This window comes from Halyomorpha halys, unplaced genomic scaffold (genome assembly GCF_000696795.3).
Source record: "Halyomorpha halys isolate HHAL.00 unplaced genomic scaffold, Hhal_1.1 Scaffold841.1, whole genome shotgun sequence".
In the NCBI taxonomy this organism is placed as follows: Eukaryota; Metazoa; Arthropoda; class Insecta; order Hemiptera; family Pentatomidae; genus Halyomorpha; species Halyomorpha halys.
The window spans coordinates 68,827-90,486 of record NW_027108805.1 but is presented as its reverse complement, the minus strand read 5'-3'; the positions used below and the strand labels follow the sequence as shown (position 1 = coordinate 90,486).

The 21,660-nt window shown below is 28.5% G+C and overlaps 1 protein-coding gene and 1 long non-coding RNA gene across 3 annotated transcripts in view; one reads left to right on the top strand and one right to left on the bottom strand.

The window, feature by feature from the left end:
* Nucleotides 1–1,040: 1,040 nt before the first annotated feature.
* Ptp10D (Protein tyrosine phosphatase 10D) overlaps nt 1,041–21,660 on the top strand; it is a gene marked incomplete at its 5' end in the record, with an annotated part of 33,326 nt that continues 12,706 nt past the window's right edge. For both annotated transcript variants that reach the window (XM_014429966.3, XM_067047125.1), the window contains 24 exon segments: nt 1,041–1,287; nt 1,452–1,558; nt 2,371–2,536; nt 2,674–2,777; nt 2,994–3,096; nt 4,269–4,437; nt 5,329–5,516; nt 5,636–5,736; nt 6,811–6,988; nt 7,138–7,260; nt 8,424–8,564; nt 8,643–8,748; nt 10,158–10,324; nt 11,157–11,295; nt 12,844–12,992; nt 13,237–13,512; nt 13,589–13,686; nt 15,212–15,406; nt 17,296–17,412; nt 17,502–17,661; nt 17,742–17,848; nt 19,623–19,733; nt 21,169–21,364; nt 21,451–21,619. In XM_014429966.3, coding sequence (XP_014285452.3) covers nt 1,041–1,287; nt 1,452–1,558; nt 2,371–2,536; nt 2,674–2,777; nt 2,994–3,096; nt 4,269–4,437; nt 5,329–5,516; nt 5,636–5,736; nt 6,811–6,988; nt 7,138–7,260; nt 8,424–8,564; nt 8,643–8,748; nt 10,158–10,324; nt 11,157–11,295; nt 12,844–12,992; nt 13,237–13,512; nt 13,589–13,686; nt 15,212–15,406; nt 17,296–17,412; nt 17,502–17,661; nt 17,742–17,848; nt 19,623–19,733; nt 21,169–21,364; nt 21,451–21,619 — 3,617 coding nt within the window.
* On the bottom strand, nt 15,674–15,917 carry LOC136795688 (uncharacterized). Its single transcript, XR_010843328.1, has 2 exons — nt 15,873–15,917; nt 15,674–15,795 (listed from the first exon to the last, which is right to left on the bottom strand). It is a non-coding gene; the product is annotated as an uncharacterized lncRNA (long non-coding RNA).

The following is a 21,660-nucleotide window of genomic DNA, read 5'->3' as shown; positions in this document are numbered from 1 at the left end:
AATTAGTGTTCAGATCAAAAGTTACCACAATATTGTCATATTGGTAATATGGCTATGTATAGCATGGAATATGTAAAATTTATAAAAATACTACCCCGGCATAGAAAGGAATATAGAAAACAAATGTTAGGGAATATGAATTTTATATTACTCTACCATTTACTGTGGTTCTAATGTTACTTATTCAGTGTTTGGCAAAAAGTAATTGGAATTACAGTTTATATTTGTGTATTTCTACTACTAATATAGACTATGAATGACTCTTTCTGGAAGAATGGAAAAATTCATTCATTGTCCCAATTTAAAAGATGAAAGGAGATGCAAGTAATTGCAGAAATTATAAAGGTATCAGTTTACTCATGCTTATAAGCTCTTCTCTAGTGCTCTTTATAAGCACATCATGATAAACGCAAAGAGAGCTCGGAGATTACCAAGGTGATTCAGGACGAATTGATCTACAATTGATCAAATATTTTCCCTTAGACAGACCATGGAAAAAATAAGAGAGTATAATAACTCAATTAGGATGTTCTTTATTGGGCTTTGTTCCTGTAAAGTTGATTTATTTAACGATGGCTACCATGTAGGGCACCATAAATAGAGGTAAGGTGAAGAGTAGAATTAGCGACTCCTTTGCAGCCTGTTCATGGCTTAGGTAGGGTGACTCATTAGAGCTGGGGGGAAACTGAAGGCAAGATGGATGGATAATGTAAAAGAGGATTAAAAAAAACAACAGAATATCCATCAGGTGGAACACATCACAACAGGGATTACTGGGCATAGGAGCAAGTCCTAGACCGCTACATAATGAATAATGAATAAATGAATTTCAACTACTTGATGAACCATTGTGATTGTAATTATGGTTTGAATTTACAATTACAGGTTGAACCAGCCTTATCGCAATCATTGATTACTGTCGAATGTAATTACAAGTACTTTTTGCCCAACAATGAACTTACCCAATACCTAAATAATTAAGCATAGCAGGTGTTTAGTTAATTTAGTCCAAATTTTCTAAAGACTTATATTGCTTCCAGGGTGCTGGTGGAGCTGAACTGGTTATTCAAATACCTGACAACCTTAACCAAGACAATTCGACTTACCGCTTGGACTATTGGCCCCCGCATGGAAGCCCTGCACCCAACACCACCATTGCCTCCAGAGACATCGGTCATGTTATTCAGTTCTCTCGAGGATTGCCTGGCACTAAGTATGAGTTCTGGCTTTATTATTCAAACTCAACAAATAAAGACTGGCTCACCTGGACTGCCTCTATAACAACTGGTTTGTTTTTACTTTATTTTTATTATTTTCCTTTTCTTTTTTTTTTTATGATATTATATTAATTAGATACTTTTTTAATAATAATAATTTGGTTAAATAATAAAAGTGTTAGTAAAAATTTCATTTATCTGTATTATTAATTAATATTATCATATTATTTTCAGCACCTGACCCGCCTTCGAATCTCACTGTAAATGTTAAGAATGGGAAGTCTGCTCTTATTAATTTTAGTCCTCCAACTAAAGGAAGCTTTTCATCCTTCAAGATAAAGGTGAGGCAGTTCAAACAATCATGATCACTATTAACATTCCTTGAAGTCTTATTTTCTATTACCTAATGGTTTTAGATTTATTTAAATTATATTAATTTAATTGACTTATGATTGTTGAATCTGTATAGTGGTGAATATTCTATCCATTAGAATAGGATACATTTCAGGATAAGATGCAATGCATCTATTAATTTTTCATACTTCTTTCTTATTTTCTAATTGTTTTAATTTTATCAATTAAATTGGCCTATGGTTGTTAAATCTGTAGCCTGGTTAATATTCTGTTAAAACAAACAATCCATTTGTTGGGTTTTTCCCTATAATAGGCCCTAAGTGGCCATAGTGTACACATACTGAAAAAATAAATAAATAAATCAGCTAGAGAGATAAAATTGTAATTTCAATAAGTGTTGTTACTACCCTCAATTTTTATATATATAGTTCTAACAGTAATTTATATTTTTAAAAAAATTAATTTTATCTGTAATATTAATTAATATACTATAGATGAACAGCTTCGAGAAACATGACTTATAACGGTCAGCTAATACTTCCATCAAGTTGTGTTTATGAAATAAAATAATTCTAATTAAGTGACAGGGGTGTAAAATTTGGAAAAATATTTGAAAATAGACAAAGTTAAAAGGGCCAAAATGTTGGAAAAGTATATATATGTAAAAAATAAGCTGTTACAAATAAAAATAAATAAAATTTATTCCAATATAGTTTTATATTTAATGTAGTACTAAGGATTATTTTCCCTTTATCATTCTGATTGATAGTTGATAATAATTAATTATGTTATTTGTTAGCTCTTGAGTTTAGCGGAAAACAAACCTACAAGGACAATAAACTTGACAAGCGCTAGTCCTTATCTTCTTAAAGACTTGACTCCTGGTGGCACCTACCAAGTTCAGTTATTTACTGTCTACGATAATAAAGAAAGCGTTGCCTACACTTCTAAAAATTTTACTACAAGTAATTAATTTTTTTTATATAACCATTTATAATATGTTTTAGAAATTTCTTTCTCCATATAGAATCAAATACACTAAAAGTTTAAATATACAACTAAAATAAAATTGAAATATAATTTTATTTTTTATTTTTTACAGAACCAAATACTCCTGGAAAGTTTATTGTTTGGTTCAGGAATGAAACAACTCTTCTGGTTCTTTGGCAGCCATCAATACCTTCCTCAATATACTCGCATTATAAGGTATTAAACTGCATATTGTTAATTTTTGTAGTAAATTATCTTAATTCTTAATTAAGAGGTTTATTAAAAAGTATGGTTTATTTATTTAACTCATTATAAGTCTGATGGATTTTCAATAAATAAGTCATAATAATATTAATATGCATGGGTGCTAATTGCAGAGATAAAACTTGTACTGTTTATCCTCTGTCTTTTATCAAATGCTGATATTTTCAGGTTACAATCGAACCAGAAGATGCTTTGGAAAGTTCTTTATATGTCGAGAAGGAAGGGGAGCCACCTGGGCCTGCACAGGCCGCATTTAAAGCTTTAGTGCCAGGTACATACCGTTCTAGTCTTGATTTCAAACTATTGTTAATGTTATTATGTTATTAGAATCGAAACCTGATAAAATTAATTTTTGCAAACTTTTTAGAAATTATTTAAGGTTTCTTTTGTAAATGTTCTTAATTTATCTTATTTTTATGTTTTAATGCCCTCAAGACTCTGAGGATAGATAGAGGATCATGAATAGGATACTCTGTGTTCTCTTAATAGTATTTAGTTTTTAATAGAACATTTTTAGTCTTTCCCCCCCCCCTTTTTTCCCTTCCTGATTATTTCTGACAAAGAGAGTGGAAAGGGGAGGGAGAGAAAGGTTATTCTAATGGTTACCACCCTATACTAACCAGAGTGGGGGAGTCCACAAAATATAAGTCGCCCCACCTCCCACTATGATTAGAATAGGGTGGTAACCTGTGAATAATACCTTCTCTTCCAATTATATGTCAAAAATTACCAGGCAGGGGGTTAACAAAAAAAAAATATATATATAATTCAAAATGTCCAGGCCGGTATAGTCGTTACTGTAATGTTGAGGTTCCTAAAGTGACACTTGAACACATTCGGCTACAACAGCCTCTGGTTGTATTATTTAACACTCTTGATCTGGAAAGATTTGTCTTTCAACCAGTATATTTTGTCTTTATATTGACCGACCCATTCTCATCTTATGAATTTATAAATTTTATCTTTAATTTTTTTATTAAATATTTTTACAATGAATTTGTTATATAATATTTATAATTACCTTCTATTTTTTTATTCATAGGTCCTGCAGAGTACTGTTAATCTGTAACTTTTTCAGTTTAATTAGTGTTCAGGTGATGAGACCTTAAATTAATCCACATTGTGTCATCAATCCAATTCATTAAAGCCTTGTTAAATATTATTTATTATTAACCTATCTCTTTGGTCTACTTAACATACATATAAATATACTTACTTAAATATATAAATAAACGAACGTACAGAAATATATTTAAATGTTTTATATTATTCTATAGGTTCTATTTTTCTAGATATATTATTTTCTCTGAACCATTCAGGTTCTTCTTATACATCATGAAATTATAAATATTCCTTATTTTATTCTCATTGTTATGTTTAACTTTTTTTTTTCTTTTGTACAGTAATCATTCTATTTTCTTATGCATTATATTATTTCTGCAGGTCGAGCTTATAACATTTCTGTTCAGACGGTTAGTGAAGATGAAACATCAGCACCCACAGTTGCTCAGTATAGAACCATTCCGCTTAGACCTATAAATCTTAAATATGATCCTGGATCTGTCACATCGCATAGTTTTACAGTTTCATGGGAGCCTCCTAATGGAACAAGGTATTTAATATTCTTTGTTACCTTATAAAATATATTTCAAATTGTTAAAATTTTGATCACAGTTTTCCATGATCTAGAGAGCCAAAAAACACAAAGATATTTGTAATTTAATTAAATCGTATTAGTACACTTGTAAATTTGTTGATCACCTGAATTTCATCGACTTACATATTCTTGTCATATGTAATCAGGCTATTTATTTAAAATCTGGAACATTTGATATTATCTACCTCACGATATAAATTTTAATTTATTTTTTTGCTATGTTCTTCTTAAATTGTATTATTTTATGTAATCTTACTTTCATTTTAAAAACTGTTATAGTTTTGTTTTACTTACTCCGAAATGTATCTAATTTTCTCAAAAATATTGAGGTGGTCTTAAAATTTTGACTGGCAGTTTAACTATAGTTTTTGAGCCTTTAAATTCATCAACTATACACTCTAATCTAATTGGCCATACTGTATTATCGCAGATTATAATGATTAGTTTTTTTGTTGAGTATTTCGACTTGAGCACCAGTTATTCTACACCAAGTATTTTAATGTTTGTACTCATGCTAAAGTATTTTTGATTAAATAGCATATGGTTTAGGGTTTCTGATATCTCTTTCTCTCTATTTGAATGTTAAAAAAATATTAAATAGTATTTGGAAACCTTTCATGTGCTAATTGAACTCTAAACTGTTTGGATATTATCCAGTTACTAAAAGTTTATTTTTAAATAAAAAAAAAAATCGAATTCCTACAACTGATTAATTAAACATCAAAAATAGGTAACTAAACCTCCAGTAGATTCATAGTATCAGTATCTCTCAAATTAAAACAATTAAAGTTAATAACTGTACAAATGAAGCTTAACTAATTAAATTTACTTTTGTTTTTTCCTCAGTGAATATGATAAATATCAAATCAACATCAATCTTCATCGCCAGATGGTTCCTTTAACTAGAAACAGGAGCGAACCAACTCGAATAACTTTCAGCGAAGGATTGGAGGCAGGTTGGACATACCAAGTAGCTGTGAAAACAGTTTCAGGAAAAGTTACATCATGGCCAGCCACAGTTAACGTAACACTTAGTGAGTCTAATATTCAATGCATAACAAAATAATATAATAACATACAATGAAGTAAAAGTAAAATTTAAAATTGTGAAATTTTGTATTTTGTTAAAAATGTATTATTTCTTTCTTTTTAGAACCACTGCCCGTGAGAGAGTTGAAAGCTGTACTTAAAGATACTGGCGATGTCATGTTATCATGGAAACCAGATAATTCAAGCTATCAGGAACATTTTGAGGTATTTTCAGAATCATAAATTTTATCTTTATTGCAGGAAATTTATCTCTGACAAAAAAATTATCAATTATGTCAATAGGGTATAAGTAACTTTTACTGAATTTTTTACATTCATCCCATTCATTTTTAAAACAGATAAAATGAAATCGAGATTTTATTTATTTAAAGTATTTACATTATAGAAATAAATAATAAAATTTATGATTGTAGAAAGATGTTCCGGTGGTAGTCGATAAAATTACAAAATAGTAAAAAACTGTTTAATGTTAACCAATGCTTCGTCCCACTTTGCAGGGTTTTGTCACGGCTGATATGGAAGGGTCTTTGGAAAAAAAGGTCTCTCACAAACTTAATGAATTATGATTTGTTCTTAAAAGTAAAAATTATGATTTTTTTTTAGTATTAATAGAACTTTTGTGTCGATCCATTTTCTATAAAAGTAAAAATATAATACTGCAGCTTCAAAATTTTTAAAAATATTTTAAACTAAAAAAATTAAATAATCACTTAAATTACCTACTTTGAATTTTTCGTTTAACTAAACATTTTATATATAATTTTTTTTTTGTTTAAAACCATAATTAATTATAATAAAATAAATGTTTTTGAAATTATAATTTTTTAAAATAAATTATCATCATCATTGGTTTCTTAGCATAATATACTTAAATAATAATTAAAATGTTTAGACTAAAATTAATAAATTTAAATAATTATAGGTTTAAAAAAATATGAAAACAAATGTTTTTTTATATTAATTTATAATTCTTTTTGTTTTAATGGTTAAAATGGATTTTTTTTTTTTCATTTTGATAGTTTTAATGTTTTTAAAACCTATTTTAAAGTTATATGTAGTGTTTTATTTAATTAATTATAAAAATTGCTATTAGTAAAAAAGCTTGATAATAGATAATAAAGTAAATGCAAGATTGCTGAGAATATAAAATGTTGAGTGTTGAGGTTTAAGATCTATTTCTTTTAGTAAAATAAAATTAATTTATTTTTTTACCCTAAAAAAAATCAAGAAAGTTATTTTCATTCAAGGAAATTATATTCTGTTCAATTTGTACTTTAGATCAGCTATACAGAAGTTAGTTATAGCGGAGTACTCAATGGAGATACCAATTCCATGGAAACTACGAGTACTTCATTTCTTCTGGATACTTTGCTCCCTGGTCGTAATTACTCAATTACTGTAATGGCAGTATCTAATGGGATCAGGTCAAATCCAGTTATCACATATCAAGCAACAAGTAAGTTTACTTTATGCTTATCTCTTTGCCTGCATTAGGATAGATAAAGGCCGATATGGCTCATTTGTTTTGAATTATAGTATAATCTGTAATGAAATATAGCATTGTTTCAATTTTTCTAATTAATCTCATTACTTTTTTCTCGGTAGAACCATCTGCACCAGTTATAGAGGATCTCAAACCTATAGAGTATGGACTGAATATATCCTGGAAGTCTGACGTTAATTCTAGGCAAGAGAAATATGAGGTTGTGCATAAACGAAATAATTCAGGTAAATTTAAATATTTAAATTATCATAAAAATCAGTTATTTTTGATAATTTCATGTAATTACTATTTTCAAACTTTTTTTTTGTTTTTGAAACACTATAATGAATAATTATTTTAATATATTCTGCTACATTTATAGTATATTGCCAATTTTAGTTTCAATTTGTGATAACAATATTTGTTATATTTGATTGGATAGAAAAACTATTCAACCCAAATTATTTTTATAAATCAATTAATCAAAGTTGTTTTTTTTTTTTTTTGTTTTTTTATATTAACCTGAAAAGGAATGTTATGTAAGTAAACATACTGCATGCATGGGGAATTTATTTGTATAAATAGGAATTGGCTTTATCATTATTTTACTTTATAGATCATAATGCTTATTAAATAAAGACTACTGGAGATTAATTAGGTAACTCTATTTTTTTTTTTTCAAAAATGGATAGGAATGGTTTCTGATCAATTTTTTGGATGGTAGACATTATGGTATAGTCGAAACAGAAGAAAAACAAGCTTATATAGCTCAAAATTGTATATGATATACTATGATAGTTTTATTGTTGATTTATTTATTATTATTGGGGAGCACGGTGGCACTATGGTAAAGCACAATGCTACCAATTCCAAGGACACTGGTTTGAATCTGGCTGGGGAGATAATTATTTTCTGTTACACTGTAGCCATGAGTCAACCCTATGGGTTATGTAGCCCTCCTGAGGACCACCCTGTCTCATAAAGTAAGTAGTTGGGGAAAAAAATCTGGCATGATTTTGAAAAAAATTGCACTTAGTATAATCGTATTTATTTTCTAAATAAAAACAGTGCTTCCATACTAAGTATTGAACCCAAACCCTTCCTGGAGTTCACATGATTATTATTACTGTTTAACATTTTTTTTTTAAGGATCTTTTATTATATTCTTACTATGAATGTGTGTTTCATAAATTATATTATATAAGCTGTAATATGGAACTCCTCTAACTCTAGTGGTTTCATTTCCTTAATCATTTGCCTATAGAAGGGGTGCGCTATATTTAATACACCAAATCCAAAATATTAACAAACAATAACAAAGATGATATTTATTTGTTTTCTTTTATTTACCATAGATGCTGAACAAATAATTATTTTGACTACAATTTATATATTTTATTTTTTGTAGGCTATGATCCAGTAGTTACTGTCACTACAGAGCCACATTTATTGTTGACGAACTTATACCCTGGAGCTGGTTATCAGATCAAAGTGTTTGCTATTAGCCATGGCCTCCACAGTGAGCCTCATGACTATTTTCAGGCAGTTTGTAAGTTTCATTTTAAGATTTGAATTATAAAAAAACGTATTCATTATTATTATTAAAATTGATTTTGTTATCATTCAGATCCAAAACCACCTAAAAATCTGACAATGGAGAATGTAACAAGTAATTCAGTCGTGGTCAGATGGGTAGAACCTGAGGATTCACTGTTTTCAGAATTTTCAATAAGGTAATAAAAATAATCCTTAAGATATATTTAAGTGATAGCATCTCATTATCATTATGATAAATACTGTATTTTTTTTTTAATATATGTCCGGTATGATGTTAATTAAGTCTTCATTCTGTTTTTGAGAAAAAAAATATGGAAAAATAATAATAAAAATAAAAAATCTAGTGCGGTGCACACAACACTCAACTTTCACTTACAACCTACTCACATACCCAAGTTTTGTATAAATTGGTGTGCTCATGTTGAAGTTATCGCTAATTTTGTGACTTAAGTCTAGCAAAGGCAATTATGAATAAACAATTTTTATTATGAATGAAAATCGACTTTAGAGTTTCACAACATGGGAATAATAAATATAAGTTTCTCTTACGAAAAATACAACAGTTTAACAAATATAACAAAGCTGCAATGCAATCGGGAAAGTTCGGGTTGTCTCAGCTCTTCCCGTTCGAACCGGATGCTACTTTTTTTCTCCTTTAGTTATTCATTAAATTCTTTTATATTTTTTATTTATCCATGGTTTAATATTTCTTACAAGGAACATTGCTTATTTTTTTAAGTAAACAAATCAAGTTAGTTTAGAGGAAGATTTTTGTTAATATTACACTTTTAAGCCCTGTCAGACTAAATAAATGAGGATAAGTCCTACCTTATATTAAATACCATTTAACTTTATGTTAACATACTGAGTTTAATCAAAATAATTAAAGCTGTTTGGCAATGACTATTTTGCTAAACTTGTTGATTTAGATTCAGGGGATCTCAAAACGTGAATTCCCATTGAAAACTAGACTTCAAATTTTTTCATGCTCCCAATAGTTTCCCTTACTATATATCTCATTTCTCTTATAACTTTTTGTTTCTGCTTAAACATACCTAATTAGGTATTCTAGTATTCTCAAATCTTATTTGTAAGTACTATTTATGTCAGCTAATCTTCTCTTTTGGTTTTATGTAATCTATATTTTCATTATCAAATCTCAGTTTGTATCTGATCCTGTTTTGTACAAATTTTAATATTACATTTTTTTCCCCAAAATGTGTGATAAAGTGACTCATTATTAATAGAAACTACAGTTGATCTCCCTTTACGAAAAGTCTAACAAAAATGAACAATGAAGTGTCTTTAAACTCCTGAATTTGATTGATTTAAAAATTTTCTAGATTGAATCCGAATTTAAGTCAACATTGAATATAGCTAAAAAACACTATTTTATGGGAGAAAAATTTATAAATAGTTCTCGACTATATTTAGGCAAATATAATATTCAGTGTATCAATGGGCACACCAATCTTCATTTCTAAAGTAGTTGAATTAATTATTATTGTAATAAAAAAATTATTATTTTTATTATAATTCTTTTTATATTCAAATGTATTTATAATATTTTTTGTTCTGGAATCAGATATAGGACAGAAGATGAACCACGTTGGTACAAACTGGCTTCGGTGAAGGGAACTACTGAAGCTGAGGTTGGTGACCTTACTCCTGGCGAGAGGTACACTATTCAAGTGAACAGTGTCAGCTTCGGAGTGGAATCAGCTCGGCCACTTGCTCTTAATCATACTGTCCGTAAGTGTTACTTTACACTCAAAGTTTATGTAACTTGATCATGTAAATGATTAAGACTATGTGATATATAATATGATTTGCATTATGAAAAACATGTATTACATTTATATTAAAAACATAAATAAACTAAATAATGGGGAGAGATATAGTCCGCATTTGCTCCTTTGTTCATATCTGCTCTTACCCCAATACGAAAAGTTTAAGGGGTAAGTGCAATCCTTTGTGATTTTAAAATTTTGTGAGTATTAATACTTAATTTATAAATTAACTTTACATGGTGTCAACATATTGGAAAAAAGCTTCAACTTTAATGTATTATGTTCAATTGCTCTAATAATAGCAAACTCTGCATGATGTCAAAATTAGGAGAGAAAATAAGATCTAACTTGTACAAAGATCAACATGTGGCCAACTTTTCTAATGGTGGATCATTTAAAGGGAAAGAACTTGCCTTATTTTCCTCTGCAGTTGATTATCGTAAAATGACATATCATTATTTTAAAAAATCTATTATGTTCTTCCCTCTAAAACCTCCATGCTCAACTTACCTTAACTGACTTTTAAAAAATAAATAACTTTGCTGTCATTGTCAATTTGTATATTGCATATATTTCATCTTTTTCTATCTTCTGAATTTCTCAATAAAATCTGTATACAATACATATGATGAAATATGAATACATTTCCGTTAATATATCATTTCGAAAATTAATTCCTCAAATTAACTGGACAAAACATACTGTCAAGGGTCCCATTCCCATGTTGGCTTGTTAACAGAGATTTTCATATATCTAAAGTTGTACTTTTGTAACATTTTTTTTTTATTTTTTAGGACCAAATCCATGTACTAATATTGCACCATTGGTGGATTCTACTAATGTTACATTGGAGTTCCCGAGACCAGAAGGAAGGATTGAATATTATGTTATTAACTGGGAGGCTCTTGATGGAAATGAAAGAATGGAACCAAAGTATGTCATTTATATTATCATTAATTTTTAAGTACTAACATTAATTATTTTCTTATGGCTTATGATTTATCAGTTGCAGAGAGGTTCAATTGAGAAGTTCTTATTATAATTATAATAAAATTGTATATATATCTTTATGTGTGTGTGTGAACCAACATATTTAAAAAAATAGAAAATGAGGGAATTTATGAATCAATTGTTGAGAAGAGAGAAAAACAAAGTTTAAACATTTCATGGAAAATTACATAATCCTATTCAAAAGTTTGGTCACATTTCACTCTTCAGAATTAATCCCTTTTTAGAATGGAAATAGTATATAGACGAATACGAGGAGAAGATAGTTGGGGGTGTTGTAAGAGAAGAACACAAATAAGTTAAAAACTTATGTACTAGGAGATGATGGTTGGGGGTGCGGTCAAATGAAACACAAATAAGATGGAGTATCTTATTTAATTGTGCCAACGTTGGCTTATCGTCCTGTAAAAACTTATGTATTAATAATAATAATATTCTTTACTTATTCTGGGATTGATCCCTTTAGAATAATATTACAGGTGTCAGAATTATGCTTTAGAGCCTTAGAGTAAAACACAACCATCTTCTCCTCATTGATATTATCCACAGTCAACTATCTTCTCATCGTTATATTTAAAAGAATAAAAAACAATAATTTCTTTGATTTGACAGCAATGTGGTTTTAGATTTTAAGTACTAGACTGGTTGTCGTCTTCAAGAGGTTTATCACACCTGTAAGAAATGATTTAGAATTTATTAATTAAAAAATATAAAAAGAAGATTGTCAAGATGCAGTCAAAAAATAAAACTCAAATAGTAATTACTGATTATTATATTAATATAATATAATTATTATATTAATAGTAATTATTAATATTTGAGTTTTCTTTTTTGACCCCACCTGGACCATCTTCTTTTTATATATTACACATAGACTATTAAAATATATTAACTTCTAGAAATGGATATTTTGACAAAGATGTGTATTAAAATGAAAATCCATTAAATTTGGTTTTCATAATTTTAAACATTTTCCAACTCTCTGTTCTGAGGGATAAATTCATCTCTCGATAACAATAATTTGGCTGTCCGCATCTATCGGAGAGGTGTTGGTTATTGTGGGTTCTAAATTATTGTAGAAGATGGTCAAGGGTATGGTTAGTAATCCAATTATCTTCTCTTCATATTAAATCCACAGTCTTCAATAAATACCTCATTCTAAATAGCTGTACTTCTAGATTGGGACTTTACCATAAGGAGGGATGTTTATTATAAAAGATTTCACTGTAACAGGTTAATACCAAAATAAAATGGAAACAATAACAATTGGATATGTCATTTAACAATATATATTTCTCAAAAGAAGTAGTTTGCAACTTATTCAGTGTATATTTAATTTGACATGGAGGATCATTCATAATTGTATTATTTATCTAGTTAAATTTAATGGTTTTTTTTTATGTTGTCTTGAACAATATTTTCTAATTGAATCTATTTAATATTTGATTTTAATTATGTCTGAAATCCTTGTAGGTCACGTAATATGAGTGGTAATGGTGCCAAAGGAGGAAGAGTGAGGGCATTAGTGGAAGATCTGATGCCTGGAGTGAAATATCGCTTTGATATTCATACTGTTTCTTATGGTCTCCATAGCGATGTAACAACTCTTACTGCTAGGACAAGTAATCATTATCTTCATATCATTGTGATGTATTCATTTTGGTTGATTGATAAAAAAGAAATAAACGATAATAATATCATACTTAGTTTTGAATTCATCATAATTTAATATCATTAATTAATGATTTTGGTAACGTGAAAAGTTATTAAAATATTGATTTGAACAGTTTTGATTATTTATTAGTTTCCTATGTATAATTCAGTTATTTAGATAATTTTATTTTAATGTTTTTATTTTATTTTCAGTGCCCTTAATTCTTTCTGAGCTGGTGGTCGTGAGTAATTTACAAGAAACAAACACAATGACCATTAGATACACCCCTACACCTCTCGCTTCATCGCATTTTGACAAGTATAGGTTTACTCTTTCTGAGCCTGGCCTAATACGAGAGAAGGATGCCAATGATACTGAATGGAAGATAACTTTCACCAACCTCACTCCTGGTAAACTGTACAATATTACAGTTTGGACAGTTGCTGATAAAGTTTTGTCTCAACCTCTCCACAGACAAGATAGGCTATGTTCGTAGTAGTTTTTATCTTATTTCTTCACTATATTTTATAAGATGTTAATAATTAATAAATGCTTTATTTACAGATCCGGAGCCAATAACACGAATAAATGCCACTCAGATTACAGATTCAGCTATTACATTAGTTTGGGATAAACCAAAAGGAGAATATAATGCTTTTGAGGTATATTTTAAATAATTCTAAATCTGATATAAAAATAAATCCTTTGATATAATTTTTTAATTAAATCACTGTAATCCACAATTGCACATTTATATGTTAAATGTATTGAATGACAGGTTAAACTTAGGTTTAACTAAGTGGGGATCCATCTGGACTTCATTTACCAAATGATGAAGTCCTGGAGTTATGTGAGAAAGAAAAGAAAAAGAAAGGAGTGATTGATAAAAAACAATAATATTGTAAAAACTGCAAATATTCCTCTAGGTTTCTATTTAAGAACTATAAAGTTAAATCTCGATAAGTCGAAGTTGAACTAAGTTCGATTTTACTTTTGGGTTATCAAATTTAATGAAAATCAAGTTTTCAATGATGTAGGAGTATGGATCAAAAATAGATTTGCTTTTTTTATTTACCCAATTTAGAAGAATAAAAAATAAATAAATTTACAAGGTAAAAAATGACAGTCTGATTTTATAATGTTTAGAGAGGTAATACGTTCTTTGAGTCACAAAAAAATGTCTCCTGACTCTACAATTTCTAGAAAAAACTATAAGTAATAGAAAAATACTAATAATATGAGCTACTTTATAGTAATAGAAAACCTATGTCTAACCTTCCTTAATAAAACTTATTCAAATTCAACTTGATACCAACAATTGGCTGTTGGTTTATCAAAGTTTTATAGTTACTCGTAGATGAAACTGAGTTCACAACAGTTAATCTTAGTTTTAACTGAGACCAGCGGTGAATCCAGGATTTTCTGAGGGAAGAGTTCCTAATGAATTCTATACACCTTATCAAAATTCGGATCTAAGTAAATATAGTTTAAATAATGTTTATTTTCAAATATGATTTATTTTCTAACTAAACACATGAAATTTTCAGTTCTATTTATGTTGTAAAAGTCTTTTTCAAAGAAAGATGAAATGAAATGAAAATCAATCTTTACTCTGGGACACTTGGTCTCCTAAGAATTATAATTTGAAACAGTTTTAGAAACTTTTTCCTGGCTACATTTGCTTATTTTGAAAATAATTAAATAAATCTATACAACATTTATATCAAATAAAATATGAACAAAGATACACATTTACCCATGGTTATATTGTTTTCAATTTCACTTATAAAGTTCATGAAAGTTTGATAGTCAAAAAGATGGATATATTATTGGTGTTAAGGAGGAAGTTTTACGGATGGATATGGGTAAGGAGTTCCAAAATGAGGTACCTCAAACAGCAAAAGATTTTTCAAAGGAGGCAGTTCTGTAGGTAGGGATATAAACATTAATAGGTTAGGATCTTGTGTTTAACAGGTTAATGGATATACATCGGATTGCTGGTTTTTTGTGTTATGATCTCTTGTGATATTGTGACATGTCGTACATCGACCAACCTACTCACTATAATTTTCTGTTTGAAAAGTCAGATAAGTAAGGCTACCAGATAAGCTAGTGGAGGGTTTCACTCAATTTTTCAATCTTAAATCTTACAACAGAGTTATTAATTATGGTTTTCTTTTGTGATAGGTTCAGTATTTAAACACAGATGGCATCCTGATTCAAAATTTAACACAAGAAGAGACCATAACAATCAATGATTTAAAACCGCATCGAAATTATACTTTCACTGTCATAGTAAGGTCAGGCATGGAAGAGACAGTATTGAGGAGGAGTTTACCTGTATCAGCTGTCTTTCAGACTCAAGAAAGTGTTCCAGGAAAGGTAAGAAGAATCTATTTACTTTTGGCTTTTATGAATAGTTAGTTAGTACAAATCTTGGGGTTTCTTTTCAATATTTCCATTTTCTAGTTTATAATGCAAAACTAATTGAAGTAATCAGGGCGCCAAATATAAGCAATAAAAGTGCATGAAGTAAATTTAGAATTATGAAAGTAATATCATATACTAAATTCATAAAATAATTGACTCATATATTTTAATTATAAACAAAGAAATAGATTTGTAGAGTATTCATATATAATCTTAATATTTTCTTGAGACTGGTAATTCTTTAATAAATAACTCAAATACTATCCAATTATAGTCTCAAAACTTTATTTCTTTTATTCGTCCAACGTTTCGGCCAATCCGGCCATCTTCAGGGACATCTACTACAAAAAGTTTCTATTATATGTATGATCCTACAACACTTTAATTACTTAACATTATTACTTATAATTTACCTTACCTCATTACCACTTTGCAAACATATAATTTAAAAACTCTAAAACTTCATTCAGCCTATTCTCCCCGTTGTTAATAGTGTTTGCAGAGAAATAATTTTTGACTGTTTTTTTAATGGATAATTAACTAATTAGGTAATTAAACATATGTGGGATATACTTATTAACAAAAAATAATTTTACCTAATGTTTTTAATGTTTTCATAGATATAAATGTTTTGACCTGGGCAGAATACCCTGAATGAAGTTTTAGAGTTTTTAAATTATATGTTTACAAAGTGGTAATGAGGTAAGGTAAATTATAAGTAATAATGTTAAGTAATTAAAGTGTTGTAGGATCATACATATAATAGAAACTTTTTGTAGTAGATGTCCCTGAAGATGGCCGGATTGGCCGAAACGTTGGACGAATAAAAGAAATAAAGTTTTGAGACTATAATTGGATAGTATTTGAGTTATTTATTAAAGAGTATTCATATATTTAATTGATAATAATAAATCATGGTATTTAAAAAAAAGATGCTCCAAGTGAGGTAAAAAAAAAAAAAAAACTAAAATAGTTGTTAAATTATTTAATATGAGCTAATGTTTCACGCCACTTTATAGGGTTTCATCCCACTTTATAGGATTTCATCCCACTTTATAGGATTTCATCCCACTTTATAGGGTTTCATCCCACTTTATAGGGTTTCATCATGGCTAAAAAAAAATACAAACAACTCAAAAAATATAACAAAGAAAGAGAATAGACCACATAAAATAAAAGTAAACTGAGGTGTGGCTAAATATGTTAAAATTTATATAAAAATGAACAAACTAAATAAAAGAAACAAAAATAAAATCAAGATGCACAAACAATTTAAATTAAAGAAATAATAAGATGTACAAACAAAGTGAATTAAAGAAATAAAAGTAAGATGTACATTTTGTTTTACTTTGTTCATTTTTATATAATTTTTTATATATTTTAAATTATATTCAGCAACACTTTAGTATATTTTTATTTTATGTTATTTATTCTCTTTCTTCCTTAATTGGATAAAAATCTGGTAGTCAATCGTGATTCTGACCAATTCACCTCCTTGCACAACCGTTGGTCTAGTAACAGTACTTCCTTAAAAAGTACTGCACCTCTTCATGGCTTTTAGCAGTACAGATTTAATTTTTTTTTTTTTATTCTCTTCTTGGGTACATTATTTTTGTTTTTATCTTTTTTGCTCTGATGAAGCCCTGCAACGTGGGGCGAAACATTGGCTCACATTAAATAGTTTTATTACTATTTTTAAATAGTTTTTTTTTTTACCACACCGGGACCATCTTCCTTTTATATATTACACATGGTCAATCAACAATCTGCCAAAACATGTTATAATAAATTAACAACCATTATTGTTTTGACAACTAATTAATTCCAATTTTAAATTACAGGTTAATGATTTCTTACCAATTGACATTAAACCAAGAGAAATCAGTTTCAAGTGGTCACTTCCTGGAAACGAACAAAATGGTGTAATAACTAAATTTACAATAACTTATGGACTTGAGGTATTTACTTTGTTCTAAATTTTTAAATTAAAATGTGCTGTCCCTTTTTTTATTTTTGTTTAATAATTATGTACCTAATTTGCTTATAGGGCTCTAATACATTCAAAACTCAAGATTTTAGTGCTTATGAGTTTAATGGATCTATAAAGAATCTTCTACCTGGAAAGGCTTATGTCTTCAGGATACAAGCAGAAACTAGGGTCGGTTATGGTCCAGAATCTATCTGGAAGGAAAAATTGCCAATATTGGGTATTTACCAATTTTAAATTTTATAATAATTGATAATCTTGATAAAAGCTCAGGTTAAAATGTTACTTTAAATTTTTAAGCTCCTCCAAAACCTAGCAGTCAAGTGGTACCGACTGAAGTTTGCAGGACATCTAGTACAATACAGATAAGGTTTAGGAAGAATTACTTCTCCGAGGATAATGGACCGGTAAGAAGTTTTGAAAATGTATTCATATGTAATCCAGTAAGTTAATAGGAAAAGTAGTCATATGCCAGTTTGTATAACTCTTGTGGTTGAAATTCTTGAGGTGTCATAAATTTTCCTTCGATATAACTTTGCATAGTCAAATTTAAGAAGGTAGTTTCATAATAATTTTGGGAGAAATTATACTTTTGTTAGTCTAAGGCACAAACTTGTTGCCTCTATTACTAAGATTTTCTGATATGGAGTCATTCCTAATGAAATCACTCAAGGTCTGGACGTTTATGTATCACATTTTCATGATTTTTTTGTGTATTAGTAAATACATAAATACATTTTTTAGAAGATTTTTTACATGTTTAATATCTATTTTTCAAAATTGCAGAAATAGCTGAATTACACCTTTTTAGATAACTAAAATCCTTGTATCTATTTCTTTCAAATATAGCAGTAATCTGTTCAGAATTATGAAGAATAAAAATATAAATAAAATAAAAATTTGGATTGGAGAAATAGGGAGTCAAGTAAGATCATTTTTATGATCATAACCTGAGTAAATTGCTAATTAGATAAACTATTCCACATGCAGATCTTATCATTGGAATATTAAAAAAAAAAAAATCATTGCCTGTAACTCTCACTTGAATATTACAGTAACGGTTAATTTCTTAGCTTTTATAATTTTTGGTTGAATGGGAAGTCTTTATTTATTGAGATCTCTACTCAATAATTTTTTGGGGTCAAGTTTAATCTAAAAAATCTTTCAACAAAACATTTATGAGAAGTATAAAAAATTATTTTTATTTTTTCATCTTTAAACGAACTAGTTTATTAAAGATATGCATTACAGTTTTGATAATCCAGTTATTCACTATTCAGGCATATCTAATAATCAGTCTTATCACCCTGGTCAGCTCCTATCACGTCTCAACAAGTATGTAAGAGCAGAAGACATACTTGACTGTATTATAAATGAGCGCAACATATTTAACCTGCCCCAGTAATTGTACCGTGCAATATGTGTACAGTAGTATGATGAAAATTAAAACATGCCATATACAGATTAGGTAAAGAATGTTAAATTTTAAAACATTTGGAAAAATATGACCAGTTGGCTCATTGATTTGAGGAGTATAACATTGGCCTATAAACAATAAATGATTTAAAAAAGAAAGAGGAACAAACTGAATCATTCTTCAGTAGTGATGAATCTTCTGATAACATAAAATAACTTAGAAAGCTGGTTTGTTTTTGGAAGTAGAATATGTAGTTTGGGTTTGCAAGAGAGAAATAGGCTCAAATAAAGGAAAAAAACAAACAATTTTTTATAGAAAAATTATCAAGAAACACAATCGATTGCTAATTTTACCTGCTGAGAAACTCATTTGAATAGATTTCATAGGTAATTAATTATATGAAATTATTATGTTAATTGTTTTTAAAACTATGCCTTTGATAATCTGGCATTTTATTGGAACTAAAATTTTATTTGGTCATTAAACATTGGTCTTAATCAATTGATTTTTTAATATTTACTTTTACTGATTTATATTTTTGGACATATTCATAAGCTTTTATTTATTTATATATATATTTTTTTTTTACAATTCAAAAGTAATTTTAAATATGATGAAACCTAGTAGATTTATTATATCTGTTTTATTTTCAAAAATTATCAATAAGCTATGAAGTTTGAAATAAATCAGTGGTTACATTTTAATATGTTTATAAAATGAAATTATTAAATATATTTCAATTAATTGCTATTTATTTATGACAGATAACTGCCTATACAATAATAGTGGCTGAAGATGATACCAAGAATGCATCAGGAATTGAGATGCCAAGCTGGAGAGATGTTCAGGCTTATGGTGTCTGGCCTCCTTATCAGGTATTTTAATTCTATTTACTAAGTTAATCATTGTTAACTGTTATAAAAACAAACCAAAAAACAAAAACATCTCTTACTAATACTTTAATTACACTTCAACACTAGATTTAAATGTTGAACGCGAGGGTGGTGGACACAAATAAAATGTTTTTTACTGTTCTTACTGTTTTATTAGTTACGGTTAGATGACATAAAACAGTCTTACAATAGTGAGAACTAACAACACAAGTACACACACCTAACAATGCCTTGCTGATAACCTACGACTTGCTGTTACATACCGGCTTGTGATACAATCAAATTGATATTTTCAAAGTTTGCCACAGAGTACAATAAAAAATGTATGCAATAAAAATTAATTGTTACATCACACTTTAACATTAAGATAGCCATAATGTAGACTATTTTTTACTACCTTTTAAGGCAGGTAAAGGAAAGCTCAACTATGCCATAATCGTTTTTTATATTATTAAATATATTTTCCAAGAAATGTTAAAAGTTTTTTTTTTTTAATTTTTAGTTTGTTGTTTTTATGAAAATGTGTTTATTTAAAAAATATACAAAAGGTAAATCCAAACAACAATTAAAAAACACATGTAGATGATGGAAAAATATCCGTCTGTTGAAGTCTGTATGATGGAATTTTAACTAAAAACATAAATAATAAAAAAAAAAAAATATGTTAAATACATTAACAACAATGATTTTAACCTGTCACTAGTTTAAAATAACTATATGTACTTATAATTTAAGAAACAACTTAATAGTAACAAAATGTAGTATGACATTAATCCCTCACATACTAACCAACGTACATAGCTGCTAAGAGTTCTCCAATTATAGCCTTTTGACAAAGTGAATAATTGCTCTGGAGAGCAGGTCTGCTACCCAAAGTATTTTATTCTAATTTCACTATACTTATGACAGGTTCCCAAGAAGTGAATGGTATCTTCCTTTTCATCAGAATTACATACTAGGCAGTTATCCACACTGTCATGTGTCCATGGTTTCATGGAAAATCGAACGCATTAATACCAAGTTAAAATTATTATTTAAATATGGCGTTACAGTTTCTACCTCGCATAAGCCTGCAAAATTACTTTTTTTTCCAATTTTTTTACACTATGTCTGACTGTGGTTAATTTTCCGTGCAGGCCTAAATTTGAATGATCAATATTAACTCCTTAAGATTCCTCGAATTCCCACTACTTTTGGTACCAATAAAATTTCTTTTTAACAACCTGTTCTGGTAGGACATGAGGCAAGTGTAAACCCGGCATCTCCCAAAATATTGAAATATAATTGAAGTGGGTTTTTAGTGTATAGGAATATATCAAGACGATACTTGTTTCCTTACTCAAAATATAATTAATTTCTAGTTATTAGGTTTTTTTTTATTTTCACTTATTTATAATATTTTTGTCACTTTTTTCAGGTCCTTGAACCATATTATCCATTCAAAAATTCAACTGTTGAAGACTATACAATAGGCTCAGAAGATTGCGAGAAGAAACTAGTTGGATACTGCAATGGTCCACTCAAAGGCGGAACTACTTACAAAGTCAAGATACGAGCTTTCACAACTCCAGACAAATTTACTGACACTTCCTATTCATTCTCTATTCAAACAGGTGAATTGATGTCCATTACTTTTCTATATATTGTCTAAATTTGTTGTGTAAGTATAAATGTGCAATTTAAGTTTCTATTCTTCCAGATCAAGATACGACACCTTTGATAGTTGGAGTTACGATATCGGCAGTCATAGTATTAATTCTGTTTATTGGTATACTTCTCTTAAGAAGACATAAACTGTTAGGTAGAAGATTAGCTGATAACAGGGCCGCTGATAATTTGAGCCTACCAGATAGTATAATAGAAACAAGGTAAAATTGTTATTTATTTATGGTTGTACCTCCTTAATTTT